At 35.7% G+C, this 23,400-nt stretch overlaps 1 protein-coding gene and 1 pseudogene across 1 annotated transcript; one reads left to right on the plus strand and one right to left on the minus strand.

Moving 5' to 3' along the window:
• The first annotated feature begins 5,796 nt into the window (after positions 1 to 5,796).
• Positions 5,797 to 10,951, plus strand: LOC107029064 (annotated as a pseudogene).
• Positions 10,952 to 11,026: 75 nt separating this feature from the next.
• Positions 11,027 to 12,669, minus strand: LOC107029072 (beta-amyrin 28-monooxygenase). The gene is made up of 3 exons (XM_015230377.2): positions 12,236 to 12,669; positions 11,584 to 11,771; positions 11,027 to 11,456 (listed from the first exon to the last, which is right to left on the minus strand). Exons 2-3 carry the CDS (start codon positions 11,704 to 11,706, stop codon positions 11,157 to 11,159), a joined length of 423 nt encoding a protein of 140 aa, XP_015085863.1. The 5' UTR covers positions 11,707 to 11,771; positions 12,236 to 12,669; the 3' UTR covers positions 11,027 to 11,156.
• Between the last annotated feature and the right edge of the window lie 10,731 nt (positions 12,670 to 23,400).

Below are 23,400 nucleotides of genomic sequence, written 5' to 3' on the forward strand. Positions count from 1 at the left end.
CACCCCCGCAGCTTGGTAATATGTTTCACATTGATCAATATCACTTTGAGACAACGTTTTTTCTCATAATATTTCTTCATACTTTTCCTATAAGAAGTAGAGAAAATGAGAAAGCATTAAATATAGGGTACAAACCAAATTTTAAAGGAAAATGCAGAAAAATACACAAGCTTATATGCTAATTGGGACATGTACCACACAAAAAATGACAAGTAATTGTTCAGAGAAATCCCCCTCCCCTACACCCCAACCTAACACTCACTAAGTTCATCCGTGACCGACCTATAGGGATATTCGTCATACTTTATGTGGGGAGAAATCCATAGCCTTGTGAACCTGCAATGGATGTCAGGAGTATGAGATGCAGAGGAGTGACTCTCGGAAGCCAACCCGAGTCTGGTAATAGTTCTTTCAAGCTTGTATGATGTATGGGAGAGTACTTGATCAAGGTTACATGAGCTTATGTATGTTTTATTTTTTTTCTTGGTGATAGGACACCCCATATTAAGGCTTCAGTAACATATTGAAAAAGTACAGTTCCTTAGTAGAATGCGGGATATAAGAGTATGTCAACCTCTTAGACTATTTTGGATATCAACTCAGTGCTAGGTCCTGAGGATGAGAAGACATGCATACCAACTTATCAAAATCCATGTCATTCTTCTACTCACACAATCCCTGAATTACACTGAAACAGCAACAACATATTCACTAAAATAGGACTAGAGTTGCATCAAAAACAACTGCACTAGAGTCACAGTAAAACAACACTAGAATCACACCAAAACAACACTAAAATTGCACCAGAAAAGCCTCAAAACAACAATCGAATTACACTAAAACAATAGGAATAGTTTCTCTCTAAAACGACACAAGAATCGCATCAAAACGACACTAAAATTGTATTGAAAAGTCTCAAAACATCTTAGAATTATACCAAACAGCAGCAACAAATACACTTTAAAACAAGACTAATTTGCACAATAAACTACAATTGGGAAGAACCGAACACCTCCAACTTTAGACTTACATGGATATTTCTAGTTTCTCACCAACAAATGATTTTCCATCATTTCCATGTGTATGAACGTGCAGATGTACTCACTTAGTGTTCGATGTCGACCTTTTTCAATAGTCTATAAAAAAGAAATCATGTTATGCATATCATACAATAGAAGATGTTAGTTATAGAGTTTGTAAAATATATATACTCACAAGTTTCTTGCGATTTTCTCCAATTGAAATAGAGCCACCAGTATGAGTCCCAACAACAGTTTTATTATCAAGCATTGTCTATTGAGCTCATACATAACAATAAGTCTCCCAAATATTTAATTAGGAATTGATATAAGAAACAGAACACACATAGTTCAAACCCAAGAGTTGTTTCTTTTAAAAATCCTAAATTGAAATGCATACACTACAACTGATTATCGTCGATTTAAAATCAGAAAAAAAAACTATAGGGAAAATACAATAGCAAATGATCAAGCACTAGTCACTGTCTTCTTCAAACTCTTCATCCTCATCCTCATCCCCATGCTCCTCAGTTTCCTTAGTTTCATACTCTTCTTCTGTGGATTCTATATGAATTTCATGATTCTCTTGCAATAATCCATTATCAATAGGTTCATCCATTTCAATTATATCTCCATTTGGATCATTTAAGAGTGTTTTCATCAACAGAAACTGTTTACAAAAATCATGGTGACAATTTCAAAAGCTAAAAGGAACTCCTACCTACCAAGAAAATCATGGTAACAATTTCAAAAGCTAAAAGGAACTCCTACCTACTAAATAAAACATATGAAGAAAGAGAAATTACCACAAAGTAGAGAAGCAAGGTCTCTAGGGTGAAAGACTTGTCCCGTGAGAATTGCACAAAAAATATTAGTAGTTGTATTATCAAATCAAAGCAGACAAAATTTTATACATCTAAAATGCTAAACCGATGCAACAATGAAAAAAATATATTAAAAATCAAAGATACTTAGTTCATTCAAATGAAAAACTAAGAATTTAACTGGTCAAATAAAATATAAGAATGTAAAGGTGGATACCAAGTTGAAGAGTATGTGCAGAAGTTATTATAGATAGTTATTTTTAAACAAATGGTGCAGATTATAAACATGTACACCGAGAATTACCTATACACAGTAATTATAAAACTTGGAAACATAAGATAGAACAAGAAGAAGCTAAACTAATGCTAACTAAATAAGATACTAAAATGCTCTTCAAGCTATTTTGCCGAATCTAAAAAGAAGTTGCTATATTGTATACTTAATTGCTTAATAGCTATTAGGTACAATAAATGAACAAGAGATGAGTTTAAGGAACGAAAGGATAACTAGTAGCTATCCAATAAATTTTTGGCAGATGGAAACATAAATTCAATTCGTAGAATGATCAGGAGATTTGAAAACAAGCTACTCTACATCAACAAAAAAGAACACAAACAACCTTTACCTTAGTTAACTTACGATTCTATCCATATTTTGAAAAGAAAGCATCATTAACATTAGCAAAACTGATGGTAAAACCTACGCTTACAGACAATGAAAACGAAGAACAGAGATTCTATGACATAGCGAAGAAGAGTCACCAAAAATGGATTCAAACAAAAAGGAACATATAAGCGACAGTATAAATACTAAACGACAAAAGCCAACTTCCACAATAATAAATCAAGGAAATACAATAAGGACACATGTATAGAAAATTGAAGTCATCAGTTCTTATCTACAAACAACAGAATAGCGAGGCATATCGTGAATAGAAGAAGACGAGGAGAATATTCTGGAGGAAACGTTACCTTTCTCCGGGCAGCGACCAAACAGTGACAAGCTTTGATACTTCTTGTCACTATTATTTCTAGATTTCGAGAATTTCATCGAGCAAAGCAGAAGAAAGCAAGGTTAGATACTAAAAGAAATCTGAAAAATATTCAAAATCAGAAATTAGAGCAAAGTAGAAGCAAGTGAGTGCACTACGTTTAATTTTAGCATATCCATGATAAACCCATCCCGTTCCCCCAGTTGTTTTTCACCAAATAGAAGTCAAAGCCCTCCTCTTCACTGCACTAGAAGCTCACCGAACAGATGAAAAAAGAGAAATTACCAAAGGAAGAAACTCACCTTTCACCTAAGGATGAAAAAGATGGGAGCAATTTCACCTTTGATCTGAAACGTGAGCAAATTCACCTGAGACGGGAGCAATCGAAAGGAGAAATTTTACCTGATAGAGCTTTCACCAAGAGCTCTCAATGAGTTGCTGCTGCTGTTGGGAGCTTTCACCAAGAGAAAACCCTATTTTTTAGGGACAGTAATTTTATTTTTTATTTTTTTTTGTTTTCTATGAACTAATGTCTTGGTTATAAAACTGTAACAAACTTAGCGGCGGATTATGACATCCGTCGCTACTAAATAAATATAATTATTTACATTAAATTTTAGTGACGGAAATAATATATATTCCATAAAAATATATTTATAATTTTAGCAACGTTTTTCCATCACTAATTCCATCCAAAATATTAACAACTTTGGAACACCTACTCTGTTGAAAAATTCGTAGCGAAAATTTAGGCGACAAAGTGTTCCGCTATTATTTCGTGACAAAAAACATATTCCGCCGCCAATCTGTAGCTACATTATAACTCAAAAAATTATTTGTAATATTTGCAACGAAATGGCTACTTCGTTGCGAATCAATTGTTATATAGTGACGAAATTGATTTTATCACTAATATTTGTCGCTAAACACTTTTTTTTGTTGTGTTGTTCTGAGAGAGAAAATTATTTGAAAGGATGAACTTGATTAATATTTAGAATTTTTAGGTGAATTGATTGAATTAGTTAATTTGGGGGTAAGAATACATATATAGGGCCTGGGGTAAAGGGTAAAACAACATATTATTGGGTTAATAATTTAGGAAAAGACCTAAAAGTCCTTCTAAGAATAACTGCCGACCTCAATCAACGGTGGGGACGTATTTTCCACAGGTGAGCCTACGGACTATCCTAGTCGACTGTCGATGGGTTCAAAAACTTGTTACTTGACCCTTTACTGATGGGACCCATGTACGGTCAGTCGGTCAACCTACAGTCGCATATGGCCTCTGAGAGTCTAACTGAAATTTCATAGAATCCCACTAAGTCTAAGACTCACCTACGAGACCTATTTACTACTTGTCCATTGGATGACACACCGTCCTGAACCGTATAAAAGTACTAGGACTTGACACTTTTAAAATCTTGGACTTACTGGTTAACGAGTCTTATGTGGTTCCGTTGGTTCTGACACCAAAAAATCTACAATTTTTTATATTTTTTAAATCAGAGGTGTTACAGTCGGCCTATGATGCCTAATGAATACTTGTTATTTTGGTACACATGTTATACTCTGCATCTATTTTGTGATGCAGGTCCGAGCACTAGTTATTGATGCTAATATCGAGCCCACAATTGTCTGATTCGGAGGCACGGTTGAGCATTTCAAACTTTACCTCTATCTATATTTTGATGAGTCGTCTTGTTGTATTTTGAGATAAGTTTTTGTAAACTTTCGGGACTTGTACTCCTTAATTTAGTAGCTCAGTACTTGTGACTTTCAAGTTCTGGATTAGATTTTACTGTGTATATATATTTTGGTTTGCTTCCATTTATTTTTCTGTTTCTGTAGTTAAATTGTTGCTCCCTCTTTGGTTTTGTATTTATATTTATTACTTGTCATTTCAGATTACGGGTTAACTTGCCTACTGGTGAGTTATAGTTGATGCTATCCTGATTCGATTTACAAAAATATTACTAATAATTACATTTTGACATTAAAATGCGTCTTAGAATAATGATACACTGCTGAAGTCTCTTTCTCTTAATTGTTCCAATTGAACCACTATAGAATATAAAAATTAATGTATATACGAATGTTCAACACATTCCAAACAATTTTCTGCTAACCTTCTTCTTGTGTGATCCATTGTTTCAACATTCACAAAAATTAACGTGTGTGATTTAATTAAGTTAGTCAACATGTCGTAATATGCAAGGATAAAATTGTAGTTTGTTAATTATTATTTTTATAATTATTCGTGGTTAGTTAAGAAAAAGACTTTAGCAATGTGCTGTAATTGCGAGTCATGTTTTAATATCAAAATAAAATCTTTAATGTTATTACTGTAAATAACATTTTAGCCTTTAATGGTGATTCATAGTTATAATTTTATAACACATCCAATTAGCTTCCATAAATGGATAGAGTTTAATAGGAAGTCATTACTAAGAGTTAAATATTAAGGATAGAACATGACCCACAATAACAAATTATCTTCAACATGTCATGTTATTATGAAATATGTTTATTTTAATTTTAATATTTTAAAGAAATATAGTATATTTTTAAAATCATTTACATAATAATTTATTTTAATGAAATATTTCATTAATTGTGCTATATATAAATGACATTGTTGTTAAAAATAAAAAATAAACAATAAGAGAAAACTCGAACAGTATTTGGCAAAAAAATGTCATTACGCTATACACTAACTTAAATTACATCGTTAAAATATTCTTAATAAATGAACACCCCTCGAACCTCAGGTATTTAAAACTTAGGAGAATATTATAGTTGTTGAGGTGAGCAATAGCTACATGTCACTCCCAGCTGTGTTGGCCCTTTACGTGTTTAATCCAAATTCAAACACAAAAACTTGAATAAGCAGCACATCACTCACATATTTTTTTTATTCTGTCGTATATCCATTTCTCCCTTGCGCTCCCAAATTATAGAAGAATGGCTATCTCTAATTTTATTGTAAAGCCATTTCCTCCTTTATTTCACATCCAAACCAATAATTATCGATATGATTACCTTACCAAGAAACCGGCCCTGAAGTCTAACATCGTATGTCTAAAAACAAACAATAGTAGTACCACTTCTCCACTTTTTGACCAATCTAGACCTAGTCTATTCAAAGATAAAGATTACAAGCTTTCCTGGCAGGAAGAAGTTAAAAGAGCATACCCTTTAGAGATTTCTAATCAAAACTTGAATGATGATGAAAAATTGCAAGAATTGGTTGACAAGAGGTGTATAGATAATGTTAGAATGTTGATAGTAGACTCAGTGCAACATGCAAAGGCAGGGCATGCTGGAATGGCTCTTGGGATGGCTGAGGTTGCATATTTCTTGTATAGACACGCCATGAGGTATAATTCAACAAGTCCGAAGTGGTTTAATAGAGATAGGTTTGTTTTGAGTGCTGGACATGGATGCCTTCTTCAGTATGTTTGCCTTCATCTTGCTTCTTTCCGTTCTGTTCAGGTATATATAATTTATTTATGTTTGCTCAATATTTCTCTGAAACAAGAAAAATTTCCAATCATATAACCAGGGCCCTCTTCAGCCAAAAATTATATATTGTTTATATGTGATTAGAATTGTTATTGCTTTTTATGCATAGCATATGTTGAATCCCCTGGCTTCTTCGTGGGTTTATTTTTTCATATTTTAAACTACTAACTCAAAAATCTTCGCTCCGCCACGGTTAGTTATAACAAGTGATCTCATGAATATTATCTCCTGGTAAACCCAAACATTGAATTGTATCACTTGCCATGTGAGGACATGGCTGGTCTACCTAAATTGTGATAATGTAAAGTAATTGCGCTCAACTCAAATAGGACACGAAATTTAAAGATAACGACCACCTTAAAAAAACAACAAAATAACAAATAAGCTAAGTACAAATCTATAGAAATAGAATAGCAAATAAACGAATCCAGTAATTCAACGCAGGAACAGGGCACCCTGTGACATTTCAGATCATTTCCTGAAATATTAGGCTTAATTTAGATCCTTAATACTGAAGAAATAATAGTGTGTTGATGTGAGGTTTACCTTCGCTACAATAAAAATAACTTTTAACGGCAATAAATATGCATATCAAACAAAGAGTGCTTAAAATCGTCATTAGTTAATTGTCATTGGATCCAATGTCGAGATCGGCTTTAGGGACATTTACACAGAGTGCTTAAATGTAATTTTCACAAGTATTGCCTCTCAAAAAAATATATAGCCGAAATTAAACTATTATCGTTAATTAATTGCCTCAAAGATCACTTTTTATTTAATGTTGTTGTCAGCTGATAAAATAGACGTTACGGGAAACAGAGAGATGTTGCTGCATATCTTTTTATTTTCCTTATATAGATAGACGGTTCGATGGTAATTATCACTTGAATTTGAGTGTTCTGCTTTGTACATGTAAACAGTTACCATCAAAATTTTAAGTGAATTATTGAGTCTTTCAGATTGAAGACCTTAAATGCTTATGTAAGCTTGGAAGCCGGACACCTGGGCATCCAGAGAATGTAGTGACACAGGGCATCGAAGTCACAACCGGTATAACTAAATGCCAATTCGCTTTCGTCCTTTTTATGTCCGGGTCACATGATGACATGTTTGAGCTATATTTTCAATTTGGTATAATCTCATGATCATAATTTTATCTCGCTGGTAAGAAATTCTCTTATATATTTGTGAAAAGATGGTCGAAAAAGCCCTCTGCAGGAACTCATATTGAAAATGTCCTCCTTAACTGTGGCTAGTGCTGACAAAATATATAAAAATTTTAAGTATCTACCCAAAAGCCGCCCTCCAGTAACAAGCAGATGGGTAACTGATTTTTAAATATGGGTAATATATAGCCTTCAAGAAAATGTGTAAATATTGGATTCACCGGACAACTTCTATGCTTACTAATTTAAATCGAAGATCCTTCATGTCTTTGGTTAAATACAGTCTTTTACAACTGTATGATCTTAGCTTCAATCAATCGTAAAAGTTATAGATGCCAACTAACTAGGTGATATATAAAATGAAGTGCATGATATCTGTTTTATTTTGTGCTAATATCCTTGGTTTTGTATAAAGGTAATCTCTTTTATCTCCAGCTGTATATTTCATTATCATTGATAATTACAGGAGTACTTCCGATTTTAAATTTTTTGTATGAATATAATGTCACTAAACTAAAAACCTCTTGGATAACAAGGAACATTTGTTGAAAGTTTTATAAAGAGTCTTACGTAACTTGATATGAATTGTGTTGGATTTTTTATTGTAGGATACAACTATATTATTGTTTTCTCAGCAAAACATGATCAGCATGGTATATTGAATTCCCAATTTTTGTGTTACACTACAGGCCCTTTGGGACAAGGTGTTGCGAATGCAGTTGGCCTTGCTTTAGCAGAAGCTAACTTAGGTGCAAGATATAATAAGCCTGATGTTGCTGTTGTTGATCACAGAACGTAAATAGGCTGACTTATCCTCTTTATTTTGTGGATGAACCAAACAGCATTTCACTCAGATATATTTTCTTCAGGTATTGCATCATGGGTGATGGCTGTTCTATGGAAGGCATATCAAATGAGGCTGCATCCCTAGCTGCACATTGGAAGCTGCACAAGCTTACATTGATATATGACGATAACCATAATACTATCGATGGTAGCACTGACCTTGCACTTTCAGAAGACACATCGGCACGATTTGAAGCTCTAGGATGGAACACTATCACTATAGATAACTCTCAAGGAAATTTAGACGCGTTCAAGAATGCATTGATCTCTGCACACTGTGAGACCAGAAAACCAACTTTTATCCGGGTATGCAGACTCAGTATTGCGCCTAGAACACAGTAGATATGTCATACTGAGTTCATTTTATAAGTTTTAGACTACCTTCCAAGTTTCCAACTATTCCTGGTGCGGTAGTGCACTGCCTACTGAACTTTCTATTTTCAGGTGAAAACGATAATAGGGAAATTGTCAAAAAAGGAAGGGACATCAAAGGCTCACCATGGAACCTTTGATGATGACGATGTAAAGCAAATGAAACAGAAAGTTAAATGGGAAGATAGAGAACCTTTCCACGTCATTCCTATGGTTTACAGGTAATAACTTTTATGCACCGTACAAGACGAGGAAGATTATGTTGTAAGATAATAGGTGCATTTTTTAATGTCATAAACATAAATATAGCCCTTAACTTGGCTTCGAATTACATTTATGCTCTTCAACTTTGGGTCTGCACAAATAAACACTTAAACTTGTATAAAGTTGAACAAATAGACACACATGTCCTACATGTCATCCTACATGTCATTTTTTGTCCTACGGGGTGTCTTACGTGTATTGTGCCATGTAGGACTCATGTGTTTATTTATTTAAAAGTTTGATAGTTAAAGTACATGTTTGTGCATTATGAAAGTTGGAGGTCAAAGATAAAATTTGAAGCAAAATTTAGGGTCCAATACATGTATCATACCTTTTTTAATTTATCAGGGAAATGCAAGCACAAACAAATCTAGGTGGAAGGTTGGAGCAAGAGTGGCACTCTAAACTTAATTATTACCAAAATAAATACCCTGAGGAAGCCGCAGAATTCAAGCTTCTTCTTGCTGATGGGATGATTCCTGGCTGGGAAAGCTCATTACCGGTAAAATCGCATCCATCTAGTTTCATACCTGTTAGAAATTAATTCATCTTAAATATGGTGTGATTGCATTCTCAAAGAAGACAAATACATTTTCTATTAAGAAGGAACTATATACCTGCAGGTCAACTTGTATATTAATGAAATCAGGATATGGGAGCCGTCAAACTCTTCCGTGTCATTTAGTGATCCATTGTTCCGAGTAATTTCACGAACTTGGACCCAAATTATATGTGTTGTGTTAAATATTTTTAGCCCTTGAACATCAGATGTTTGTGATTGTCGTTTAAAACTTATTTTATGACATATAAGGTTCACCATCCATAGTTATTTACTTTTCTTGATCAGCCAGAATATTTTATCTAACATTTGAGTACATTATCAACAACAGAAATGCTCAATGTCTGATCCAGTGGATTCAACTAGAGGATATTCAGGGAAGTGCTTGAATGCACTCGCTGAAGTTCTTCCAGGACTAATTGGGGGTAGTGCAGACCTTGCCAGCTCAAATCAAGCCTATCTCCATAATTTGGGAGACTTCAAGCAGCCCGATTCCCCGTGGGGGCGAAACATTAGGTATGGAGTCCGGGAACATGCAATGGCTGGAATTTCCAATGGACTTGCGTTGCACGGTGGAGGGCTGATACCATTTGCAGCAACTTTCCTTGTTTTCTCAGATTACATGAAGAACTCTGTCAGATTGTCTGCTCTTAGCCATGCTGGAGTTATCTACATTTTGACCCACGACTCGGTCGGAATAGGTGAGGATGGACCAACCCATCAACCAATTGAACACCTTGCTGGTCTTCGAGCGATTCCCCACTTGCTGCTCTTCCGACCTGCTGATGGCAAAGAGACAGCTGGAGCCTATAAGGTGGCCATTGAAAACCGAAGTGTACCTAGCCTTGTTGCATTATCGAGGCAAAAGGTGGCAGCGAATGTGGAAGGAACATTGGCTGATGCAGTAGGGAAAGGCGGTTATATTGTTAGTGACAACTCTGAGAAGGAGCTTCCGGAGATCATATTGATTGGCACTGGATCAGAGCTGTGTTTGTGCGAAGCCAGCGCAAACGTGCTTAGAAAAGAAGGGACGAGAGTAAGAGTGGTTTCACTCGTGTGTTGGAGACTTTTCGATAGGCAGCCAAGGGATTACAAGGAGTGTGTGTTACCATCAAGTGTATCGAAACGTGTTAGCGTGGAGGCAGGGTCACCCTTAGGGTGGAAGGAGTATGTCGGAGATGAAGGCATCGTGATGGGGATCGATGACTTTGGTTCTAGCGGACCATATTCAGAAGTATTCAACAAGTATGGTTTTACAGAGGAAAATGTGACCAAAACTGCAAAATCTTTGTTTACCAAGTGAAGCTCTATTACCACACAAACATATTACATATATGTAGAGATTGGCATAAGTCATTCCCCTTTTTCTTCTATTTTTATGAGTTAATTGTAATGAATGACTCAATCAATAGTCATTACTCTTTCAATTCTCCCACTGGTGGATCAACAAAAGCTTAGAGGCTTTTTAACATCTCAACCAACAACATTGCTCATATTTCCAGTTCATAATAATTTCTACACAGCATCAAAATCAAATGCCAAAGTTTTTTTTTTTTAATGTCTCTAGATAAAGAAAAAAAACAATAAGAATGTCAGTAATTGTGAGGTTGAAGGCTAATGGGAAGTCCTTGAAGGGGGGTAGGCATTGGATCATATATAAATTTTTCATTTGGAACAAGTAATTTCCAAGTAAATTTCCTGATTAAGATGTGCAGAAAGACGAGCATCTCAAGGCGAGCAAACTCTTTTCCTAGACAAATTCGAGGTCCACCCCCAAATGTAATGTATGTATATGGTGCAGGTCCATCTTCTTCAAGTCTTGATGGTTCCAACCTCCGTGAATTCGGGAAAATCTCTGGATCCAAACTTGTTAAACCAGTATTCCAGTAAAGCTGTTCCAACATAAATGAGTTAAAGTAACTATTCTTTATGAATATAGTTGGAAAGCTAATGCTGCAACTTGGCAAGTGTTGTATGAAATTAAAGCATGATATTCATAGATAGAGTAAATGTACCTACCTTCCACCCTTTAGGGATATCATAACCTTCATAATTTATATCCACAATTGCTTCTCGATAAGCCCCCAATATAGGCGGTGTAATTCTCATAACTTCAGATATGACATTCCAAGAATACTTCATCTTCTGTATATCATCCCAATTTTAAAATTCCCCTTCTTTCTTTGATGATACTATCTCAATATGCTCTGCTTTGTCACCAAATAATTAATAAAAGATGGACAATACATATTAGTATGTTATTTAATTTGGATTCAGTTGACATTTATGTCTTTCAACTTAAGGTGTGTACAAGTCAGCACTTAAACTTGTATAAAGTTAAATAACTAGACACATGCATCCTACATGACATAATACACATAGGACACCACATATGACGTTAATTGTCATTAAGGATGTGTATTTCTACTTGTGCAAACTCAAAATTGGAAAACATATATAATAAATGAGGCCAAATTAAATAGCATGTCTATATATTATGCCTTATAAAAAGTAAATATGACTAGATAAAAGCATGTTGTGATCTTCTTAATTAAAGGGTCAACTGTTAAGATCAAAATAATCAAGTGTCACACATATGGCTAACTAAGCAAATCCCATAATTCAGAGAAGAAAAATATATATAAAAGAAAGAATAATTTAACATACTGACCTTGCAGAATGTTTTGATAAACTTGAGGGTGCTCTGCAAGAGTCTTGATGAGTAAAGTTAGAGTGACAGATGAAGTGTCATGGCCAGTAAAGAGCAGCAACAATATGTTATTAGCAATAAGTAGTTCAGACATATACTTTCCATTTTCATCAGGAAATGACAACAAATGAGACAAAATGTCTTGTGAAGGTGAAGCTGTTTTTTGTTCCAAGGCTCCTCTTCTTTTCTTTACGACTTGTAATAATTGTTTCCTAATAACATTTGTAGCTCTTATTGCCTTACAAAATGTTGTACCAGGTAAATTTAGAGGGATGGCATAGAGTCCTTTCAAGAAAATGTTGAACTGTAAAAAAAGCTTTTCAACATCATTATGGTCTTCAATGCTCATGAATAATTGACATGCCACTTTGAAACTGCATAATTTGACCAATGGAAACACCTTCACCTTATCTTTACCGAAACAAATATTGACCAGTAGAGAGAAAAGGTTAAATACAATAGAAGTTATTATTATCATATTACTTCTTCCGTTTCAAAAAAAGTGATCTAGTTTGATTTTGCTGCGGAGTTTAAGAAAATATAGAAAACTTTTGATTCTTTGATCTTAAATTAATGTTATAAGTCAAACGTATAAAATTGTCTTTTAATCTTCTGGTTTTAAACATGCTGCGTGAAAAAATATTAACAAAAAGGGAAATAAGTCATTTTGTTTAAACATACTAAAAATGAAAATAAACTATTTAAAAAGGAGGATATATAACTTTTAGGACTCATTTAATAGGCGGCATATAATACTCAGAATAGTCTTTTCATTAAAATTTAGTCAAGAGAAACATTGCTTATTTATTTTATTTTATTCGTCTTATTTTATCCCTATAAAAGGGAGACTCCCCAACCCTACGAGACCTTAGTGGCCCCCTTCCGTTTGAGGAATCCGAGAGACTAGTAAAAATTGTCATCATAAGTTGACAGTGGAAGCTGGAAATATAACATACCCTATACCTCAAACCATTATCCACAAGATCACTCAAATTAACATCCCAAATATAGCAAATCCGACAGATAAACCAATTTGGTCGATAACTGCAAATGGGACATTCATTACCTCCTCTGTTTACCACAACATAAAGGGAAAATTATTAATAAAAAGCAGTCCAGTAGAGAATTCAATTGGATCTGGAAGCTCCAATGCCCGAACAAAATTAATTTCTTCCTACGGATATGCAATCAGGGGAAACTCTCGACTTGTCAACATCTTCACTCAATTGGAATCAACATTAGACCATGGTGGAGAAAAAGAGACTGATACACATATTTATTAAATGTCCTAAGGCTAAGCAGTTATGGGAGAAGCTAGGCTTGATCCAATATCTACAACCCATACTTGAGGATAGAGAGACTAACTCGATAATGAGTATTAGGAAAATAAAAAATTTCAACATCCACGACAACATTGATTGGAATTTCGTAAGTCCTTTTTCCTCTGGAGCATATGGTTGAATAGGAACCACAATTACCATAATAGGAAAAAGGATGACATCCAGATCTCTACCCCCTAAATAAAACCATGGAATTTGTTGGAATATGTACGACCACTACCAGTCAACGGACCAGGTCCCTTGACACAGCAAGAACAGTGCGGAAGATTAAACAATATAAAGAACACAACACAAGCAGTTTACGTGGAAACCTCCTTGCTCAAGTGAGTAAAACCACGACCTGTTGCACAGGATTTACAACCGTCTTCACTAATCTTCTCAAGCAAAAGCGAAACCCGGTTACAATCAATGTGAGAAAAAGTTATTAATCTCACAATCAAGTAATCTACCTTACTTGAAGAGCCTAAGCGGATACAACATCGCCCACTAAACCACCTAACTCTAGATGACTTAGAATTTGACTAAGCAACAAATCAATGTTGCCCACTAAATCAGTTAGCCTTAACTGATTTAGACTTTTACAAACCCAAAACAAGTATCTGAATCCTTTATAGATTAGGAACAGATTTACAATGTAAGTACATAGACACAAAGCTCTAAATACACAAAGATTCTTCTTTACTCTATCAGGTCCTTCTGTTGAGTTGAGCAATGTTCTTCCTTGAAGATGGCCTTCTGTTCAAGCTTGTGAATTTTCAGAGAAAATCCAAGTTTAATTTGCCAAGTCTTAAATTTGTGTTTTTTGGAAAGACATAATATAAATTCCCACAAATTCGTTGAAGTCATCCCATTGGCTGAAGGCCTGCTGTTGGAAAAGCTGTGCACCTACCGTATCAGAGATGACAACTGTCTTTTCGTCCTTTTCACGTCGCAGTCTTGCGGGTACCAGGTCCCTTCCTTGCGGGAACCAGGTCCCTTGAAAACTTCTATATGAGTTCTTGAAAAGGCTTGCTGGCTGACTTCCTTCTTTGGATGAATGAATATAATATGGTGTTTGTCATGCTAAAAGTATCAAATATAAAGAGTTATTATCCGTTGGACAAACACCCTCCTCCATTCTGATTGGTGTAGTACACTGACGCCTTACCAACCTCTGACGTGATAGCTTTACAGCTGTAACCAATTATGTATCTGATTGAGGAAACTCTGCCTGGTACCAGGTCCCTGCATTTGTGAGATACTGATACATACAATCTCGTCCGCTCTTCTTATTGGTGTAGGATACTGCACTTTTCACCTACCACCTGACATGACAGCTTTTATGACTGTACCCCATTTGTATCTGAACGAGAGCACTCTGCCAGGAACCAGGTCCCTGCATTTGTGAGGATCATCAAAACACCTAGAATATAACATTTTCCCCCTTTTTGATGATAGCACACAAATATACCTCACACTGAGTTTATCATTCATCTTATTGTCAGCAGTTCCAATAACAAGGATTTGGTTCCTTGTTAGATCGATAAGTTTGTTAAATCATCAAAACTTCATATCAAGTTCGAGCTATCATCTTAACTCAGCTTCGAACTAACATTTTCCCCCTTTTTGATGATAACATACTTATTCACCAGTTCCCCCTATCAAAAAGAATTCTTAGGGTAACTTGAGTTTCATCATCTCGAAGTTTGTCAACTCATCAAAATATCAACATAGCATTTTCCTCCTTTTTGATGATGACATACTTATTCATCAGTTCCCCCTATCAAAAAGAATTCTTGGGGTAACTGGAGTAATCATCCCTAAAGTTTGTCAAATCATCAAAATATTAACATATCATCTTCCCCCTTTTTGATGATGACAAACATCTTCTTCCCCCTATCGACAGGACCAGGTCCTCGTTAGGTAGCAAGCATTTATTCCCCCTGTCAGCATGACCATATCTCTTCAAGTAGCTACCATTGATTCCTCTTATCGATGTGACCATGTCTTCTTCAAGCAGTTATAACACTATTGATCTCATACCTTACCTTAACAACTTTCCCCCTTTTGACATCATAAAAAAGGGTTAAAGCAGTAAACCAAGTTGACAGAATTATAGTTCTTGCAAATTCATGGCCACTTGGGCAACACAGAGCATGAGCAAGAAGGCATAAAGTAATGAGACAATAGTAGAAACAAGACATTTAACATCCATAAACAAAAGATCAGTCATCAAAGCATTGCATGTATGATTACAGATGAAAACCAGAACAATGCCCAAGAGATAAATGAGGACTGGCATAGAGAGGTAGGAAGAGAAGGGATGATTTAGAGGCAAGGGATTGAAAGAATAGAATTAGTAGAGCATATCCCTAGCATAAGATTTCAAGAATCTTCTCTTAGCGTACAACATGATGTGCAGCCCAACCTGTATGTTTAACCTTCAGGGCTGTCTATTTTTATTATTATTTTTTTTGTTGGCACCTGGTCCCTCTGATAGTGTTGTTTCAGAAGCTGGACTATTAAACAATCCATTTCAGTATTCCAGTTAACACGAGCAACTGTCATAGCTTCCAACACCAGCCTGAGTTTTTCATAACAAAAAGATTGGTAACACAAACAACTCAAGGCCTCCGAGATGAATAGATCAACAATTGAGGAACCAAGAAGATTTTCTTTTTTTTTTACACTTTCCTCTTCAGAAAACTTTGAGTTCTCAGAATATCAACTTCTCTTTTTTTTGAGCATCATCTTTTCCACTTCTTCATTTTTCATGGAGGACCAGATCCCTCTTCACACTTAAAAACATTTTCATCAAAGAATTCTCCAGCAAGAATCAAGGGGTTAACAATTTGAAGTGTGTTTGAAAAGAAGAGAAAAGAAAATTTTGAAGCACCTTGATATTTGGAAGGCAACTCAATTTTTCTGGGGAAATAGAAAGAAATATGGAATATAAAGAAAGAGAAAAATAAGGTATCATTTTGGCACTCAAAAGATGAGACAACGGTCAGATTCTTGAAGGGCAGACATGTGGCAATTTCAATGGTTCTCATGCACAATTCAAACTGCAATGTTAAGATTGCTAACCTTCGAGAAAGGACCAGGTCCCTCTCTGTAGTTTGAATGTCATTGCCTAGATCTATCCTGACCTCCCTTTTTCTTCATCCCCTTTTCCATGTGTGTATACCTACAAAAGGTATGAAACTGAATTTGCTAAAACATACATAACCGAAAAGCAAGGATACCTGCTCCCTTTTCATAGTCATTAAAAGAGTTGATTGCTTCAGGTAGGATCCATTCAAGAAGGTTTTAGCATTTCCATCATCATCTTGATTAATTCAGCCAGATTTTTATAAGCTTCAAGATGTTCTGATCCACAAGAGTTGACCCCATCAAGCTTCACTTGCTGCATTTATTACCTCAGTTGATGAAAGAGCAATTGAATCTTGCCTTTTAATTCCACATGAGTGAAAGATCAGCGCATAACATAATCCACTCTTGAGGTACTCAATCTATCAGCTTGATACTTAGCATAATCAACAACACCATGTACTACAAATCAAAAAGTCCCCCGATGGACAGAATAGGACCAGGTCCTCTATCTTCTTTAGATGACTTAAGATTTTCTCAGTAGCCTTCAAAATATTTTCCTTTGTACATGAGTAGAGTCTTTGAACCCGATTGATCAGCATCCAGCTTCTAGTTAGTGCCCAAGAAAGTATGAATTGTCTATACATCCAAAATATGAAACTCTTTCAGCAACTTCTTTGAACTAGTACCAGGTTCTTTCTTTGATCAGACATCAATGACCCCTGAATGTTGTGCTATCTTTTTCTCTGTAGCTAAGCTCCTATGAGATTATTCGACTGGTCCGTGCTTAGAGCTTCAGTGAATATGTCATCCACTTGATCTTCCTTCTTACAAAGCTTCATGATGACATTATCCCTCTTTATCATTGTCTTAACATCAAATATTTTACGCCATTTGAATAGCTCATTAATGTGCTTTTCTGGACAACCGAGGGTACCTTTCAAGGTGTGCTAAATCTGTAGCTCTAAGAAGAAACTTAATTCTTCCATTATGCTTATTTCAACACTCACTTTCAATGAGTGAAATAGAAATAAGATATTCACACAACACCTCAAAGATTGCCTCAAAGATGATATCATCAATATGTACCTGAATGATCAGCAGTTCCTTGCATATTGAATTCAAAAAGAAGAGTTTTTGAAAATTTTACCTCTCTTGAAGACATTGTTGAGGAGCAACTTGGACAACCGATCATCTTGTTGAGGAACCGACTATCAGAGTTTGCTTCTTTCAAACTGAGCTTGATTAGCTTCTTCATTATCACCTTCAAAATTCACATTATCAGTTTGAACTGCATCATCTTTGTTCAGAACTGTCTAGAGGACCAGGTCCCTCATCAGGTTTATCATCTGCATCATCTTCTTTGAGATTGTTGGATTCATGAAGAGGATGTTCTTCAGCAAGCTCACTATTTAAACCATCTCTCTGATTCTGAAGCAACTCTTCTATCTCAGGAACTTCTTTCCTTGCAACTTCTAAAGTCTTCTAGACTCATCAATAAACACATGACCATTTCTAGTATACCCCTGATAAGCCTTGCTGGAGGAAGAGTGTACCACAATTATTCTTTTATCAATGTTGAGATAAAACTTCTCATTATCATCATTTTGGTCACAAACATGTACCATTTATCACTTCAGTCGAAAGTTTCTTGAAAGATTCAAAGTCTGCATATTTCACCTGAAGGAGGTCTGATCTGCTTCTCCTTAACATCATCATCACAACCTTTGTCATTTGCAAATATTATTTTATGCAGACTGGACTAGGTCCCCTGACACAGGTTTGTGCAGCAAAGCAACACTCATGAGCACGTCTCCTTAATCATACCTCAGCATTCATACCTTGAGCATTAAGTTCAGTGAGACTATCACAATGAGCAGTAAACAGATCAGCAATATACTTGTTCTTGCATCTCTTTTCTATCAAAATCATCGCCCGAGAGAGCAAGTTTGTGACAAAACAGTTATCTGATAAGAGCTTAGCTTCATTTCATTCATCACAAATCTACACCAATAGTGTAGCGTTTCTTGCCATTCGCCAAAAGACACACCTCCACCTTGAAGTGTCTTAAGAGAGAGGAAGTTTTGTAACCTTCTTTGTCATGTGTTTTGAGCATCTGCTATTTATAAACAAACACTGACTGCTTCCTCTCTTCTGCACCACAATCACTTGTTAGACTTAGGAACCCACTTCAAACAGAGTTCCCAATAACTGTCAAACGGCTTAACAAGAAACCTTCCTGTCCAAGGGGTCAAGTGTTCTTGCTAAAACGATAGCGAGGACCAGGTCCCTTGCGCTCCGTTTCCACATTACTGTCGGATCTGACAAATTTAGCATGAAGACCAGGTCCCCTTTCTTTCTTTTCTTGATTATTTTCAGATCGGACAAACTTCACATGCCTTTCTTTAGATCTTTTCCGCTGTTTGGAATAATTTGACGAACTTCCTTCAAATTTTTTAAAAATTGGACAATCTTTCTTAAGATTTCCATCTCGACCACAATTCTCAGACAACAGATTGTCAGCATCAGGAACATTTTTGCTTCGAGGATTGGAGAAGGATTTTATCTTTTCACAGCCTAACCCTCTTCTACTGTTGTTGTCTTGACTGATCAGATTTGTAAGAATCTTAGAGGAATTTGTCCATTTGAGAGATTTTTCCAGTTCCTCTTTTACACGGACCAGGTCCCTCTCTAACTCAAGATTTCTTTCTAATGCAATTTTGGTCTTCATTTCGGCAGTGTGCAGCTTATTCTCAAGCTCCAGCTGCAATCTGCTAACCTCATTCTTTCCTTTAAAAATTGTAGTAGTCGACCCTTTTATCTTTTCCTTCAGTTCTAGATTTTCTGCTTCTAGAACAACCATTTGACTTTCAATATCAGATATTTGGGCAAGTAAAGTAATTTTTCCATCTTGAAAGATGTCTAGGCTGTTGTTTATGAGAACCTTCTCATCTGTCATCTCACTTATCAAATCAAGTAATACAATAGCCAGTTTTCTCAACTTACTAGTATAAAATGTATTCAAGTTTTGCTTGAAATAAGATAGAGTTACCTTTTCATCAGAATCTTCTTCGTTTGACTTTGCCATGAAAACATTATCTGTGTTTTCAGAATCATCTGAATCACTTGAGGATTTTTCCCATGCAGCCATTTCTCTTTTTACTGCCCCGAAGAAGACTTCTCTTCTGCTTATCTTGGGACAGACCTGGTCCCCTTCTTTGTCTTTACCTTCTGCAGTCTTGACAATAGGAACAGGTTCTTCAAGGAACATGAGCTCATCTGTGATGTTGAAGAATCTGGTGCGCACTTCATGAATGAGTTCACCATCATTCATGGTGAAATCTTCAAACTGAGTAGAAAAGAGATCTAGCTTAGATTTTCTTATTTCCTCAGTGCCCTCATAAGCTGTTTTTAACAGATCCCAAATTTCCTTGGCCGATTCACAAGATGAAATCAGATCGTATTCGTTTATACTAAGGCCACACATCAATAGCTTCCTTGCTTTATGATTTTTCTGGACTAATAGTCTGTCAGAGTCATTAAATTGTTTTCTAGTTTTGGGAATGACTCTTGTGACCTCTCCATCTTTAACCTCCATAGTTGGCACATAAGGACCTTTACATATGACGTCCCATACTTCACTGTCCTCAGCCATGAGATAGTCTCTCATTCGAATCTTCCAATATTTATAGAGCTTACTATCAAACAGTGGAGGTCTTGTGGGAGACTGATTTCTTTGCTTATTTAGTAGTGACGCCATTTCTCGCAGGAACTTCTCTCTTGGTGTTAACCAGATAGAGAGAACCTGCTCTGATACCACTTGTTTGGAATATGTATGACCACTACCAGTCAACGGACCAGGTCCCTTGACACAGCAAGAACAGTGCGGAAGATTAAACAATACAAAGAACACAACACAAGCAGTTTACGTGGAAACCTCCTTGCTCAAAGAAGTAAAACCACGACCTGTTGCACATGATTTACAACCGTCTTCACTAATCTTCTCAAGCAAAAGAGAAACCCGGTTACAATCAATGTGAGAAAAAGTTATTAATCTCACGATCAAGTAATCTACCTATTACTTGAAGAGCCTAAGTGGATACAACACCGCCCACTATACCACCTAACTCTAGATGACTAAGAATTTGACTAAGCAACAAACCAATGTTGCCCACTAAATCAGTTAGCCTTAACTGATTTAGACTTTTACAAACCCAAAACAAGTATCTGAATCCTCTATAGATTAGGAACAGATTACAATGTAAGTACATAGACACAAAGCTCTAAATACAACAAAGATTCTTATTTACTCTATCAGGTTCTTCTGTTGAGTTGAGCAATGTTCTTCCTTGAAGATGGCCTTCTGTTCAAGCTTGTGAATTTTCAGAGAAAATTCAAGTATAATTTGCCAAGTCTTAAATTTGTGTTTTTTGGAAATAGATAATATAAATTCCCACAAATTCGTTGAAGTCATCCCATTGGCTGAAGGCCTGCTGTTGGAAAAGTTGTGCACCTACCGCATCAGAGATGACAGCTTTCTAACAGCTGTCTTTTCGTCCTTTTAACGTCGCAGTCTTGCGGGTACCAGGTCCCTTCCTTGCGGGAACCAGGTCCCTTGCAAACTTCTATATGAGTTCTTGAAAAGGCTTGCTGGCTGACTTCCTTCTTTGGATGAATGAATATAATATGGTGTTTGTCATGCTAAAAGTATCAAACATAAAGAGTTATTATCCGTTGGACAAACACCCTCCTCCATTCTGATTGGTGTAGTACACTGACGCCTTACCAACCTCTGACGTGACAGCTTTACAGCTGTAACCAATTATGTATCTGATGGAGGAAACTCTGCCTGGTACCAGGTCCCTGCATTTGTGAGATACTGAAACATACAATCTCGTCCGCTCTTCTTATTGGTGTAGGATACTGCATTTTTCACCTACCACCTGACATGACAACTTTTATGACTGTACCCCATTTGTATCTGGACGAGAGCACTCTGCCAGGAACCAGGTCCCCGCATTTGTGAGGATCATCAAAACACCTAGAATATAACAGAATTCTATCATTTGGGTATTAAAGAAAGTATGAGTAGTAATGCTAGGAGCAAACAGAGGTGGGTACCACCGGAGTCGGGATACAAACTCAACACAAACGGCTCTTATAACTACTCTACAAAAAATGGGGGAGCAGGAAGAGTCATGCGTGACAACAATGGCTCTTGGGTAACAGGATTCTCAACAAGAATAAATAATGTTAACACCCTCCATTAAGAGTTATTCGAGTAATAGGATTGAAAATGGCGGCTCGACGGAATATCTCCAATCTACAAATTGAAACTGACTCAACAGAATTAGTGGAGGTGATTCACAAAGGTCATGATTGTTACACTTATATAATTTTTGAATGCAGGCAGCTGCTCCAGAGACTGGGGACCGCCATAGCCGCAGGAGCAAAACCAGGTGGCCAATAAACTAGCTAAGGAAGCAGTAGGACTAATCGAAGGTATTAATTTTGTGGAATGGACAGCTCCACCTTTGTTTGTCACGAAGACTATGAATGCGGACAAGGAAGGAGCAGGTTTTGCTAGGCATGATATGCCCCTTCTATTAACGGATAGCTTAGCTCTAGCAGGTAATTTAGCAAGTAATGTAGTTAGCAACCAAGTGAACGCGGAAAAGGAAGGAACAACTTTTGCTAGACATGATATGCCGCCTTTATTAACGGATAACTTAACTCTAGCTGGTAATTTAGCAAGTAATATAGCAAGTAATCAAGTTGTTTGTAATGCTTCCGGCCACCGGTCTTGTATTGATGCGAATTATATATGAATAAATAAATATCCTTTTCAACCAAAAAAGAAAAAAAGTTTAGCAATCTTTGGATAAGAAATCTAAATTACTCATTTATATTCCGTTCTTTTTCCTAAATTTCTTTTATTATTTACTGTGCTTTTCTTATTTATATGGAAATAATTATAATGTTCTTTTTATTCTCCAAATCCATTTAATCTAATTTGATGATTTCATGATCTCATAATTTTTTCTCCGTGTTTGATTTGCTATATTGGCTTGTATTTTTTTTAATTGTAGTTTGTCGATTGACTACTTGAACTATTCTTTTTGTAAAAAGCTTTGGGTATTTGAACAATTTTAGTAGTCTTAAATCTATGTCAAGTTTCAGGTATATTTGATTAAAAAAAAAATACGCCATGCTATCAAGACTCTCCATATTGTCAAATCACATCTCAAAGTTATTACTAATTTTTTTTTAAAAATATATATATATTACTCCCTCCGTCAGGTATTGTTTGTCATGTTGCACTTTTCGAAAGTCAAATTGACTAATTTTCGAAGTTAAATTAGATCACTTTAATTCAACATATTAAATAAAAACATTACATATTCTAAAACTATATGAAAAGTATAAATTGCAATATTTTGCATATTAATATGATGAAAAAATACATCTTAAAATGTTAATCAAAGTTTTTTTAGTTTGACTCTAATAATAGAAACCATAACAATCAATACCAGATGGAGGGAGTAGTATTTTTTAGGACTAGTTAAATGAAATAGAAAATCCTACAAGAATTCAAAGGTATAATTGTAAAGAAGATTTCTGTAGAGTTATATCCTCAAATAATTTAAGTGAGAAAAAAGCAAACATGGTGATACAATTATTTTTCTCCTACCTAGTTAGAAGGCTACAAAAAACTAT

This window comes from Solanum pennellii, chromosome 1, assembly GCF_001406875.1.
Source record: "Solanum pennellii chromosome 1, SPENNV200".
In the NCBI taxonomy this organism is placed as follows: domain Eukaryota; kingdom Viridiplantae; phylum Streptophyta; class Magnoliopsida; order Solanales; family Solanaceae; genus Solanum; species Solanum pennellii.

Excerpts from the sequence above, each read along its gene's own strand:
- LOC107029072 (XM_015230377.2), bottom strand. The coding sequence starts at position 11,706 with ATGAAGTATTCTTGGAATGTCATATCTGAAGTTATGAGAATTACACCG. Across the intron at positions 11,457-11,583 it reads ATATCCCTAAAGGGTGGAAG|CTTTACTGGAATACTGGTTT; the intron begins GTAGGTACATTT and ends ATGTTGGAACAG.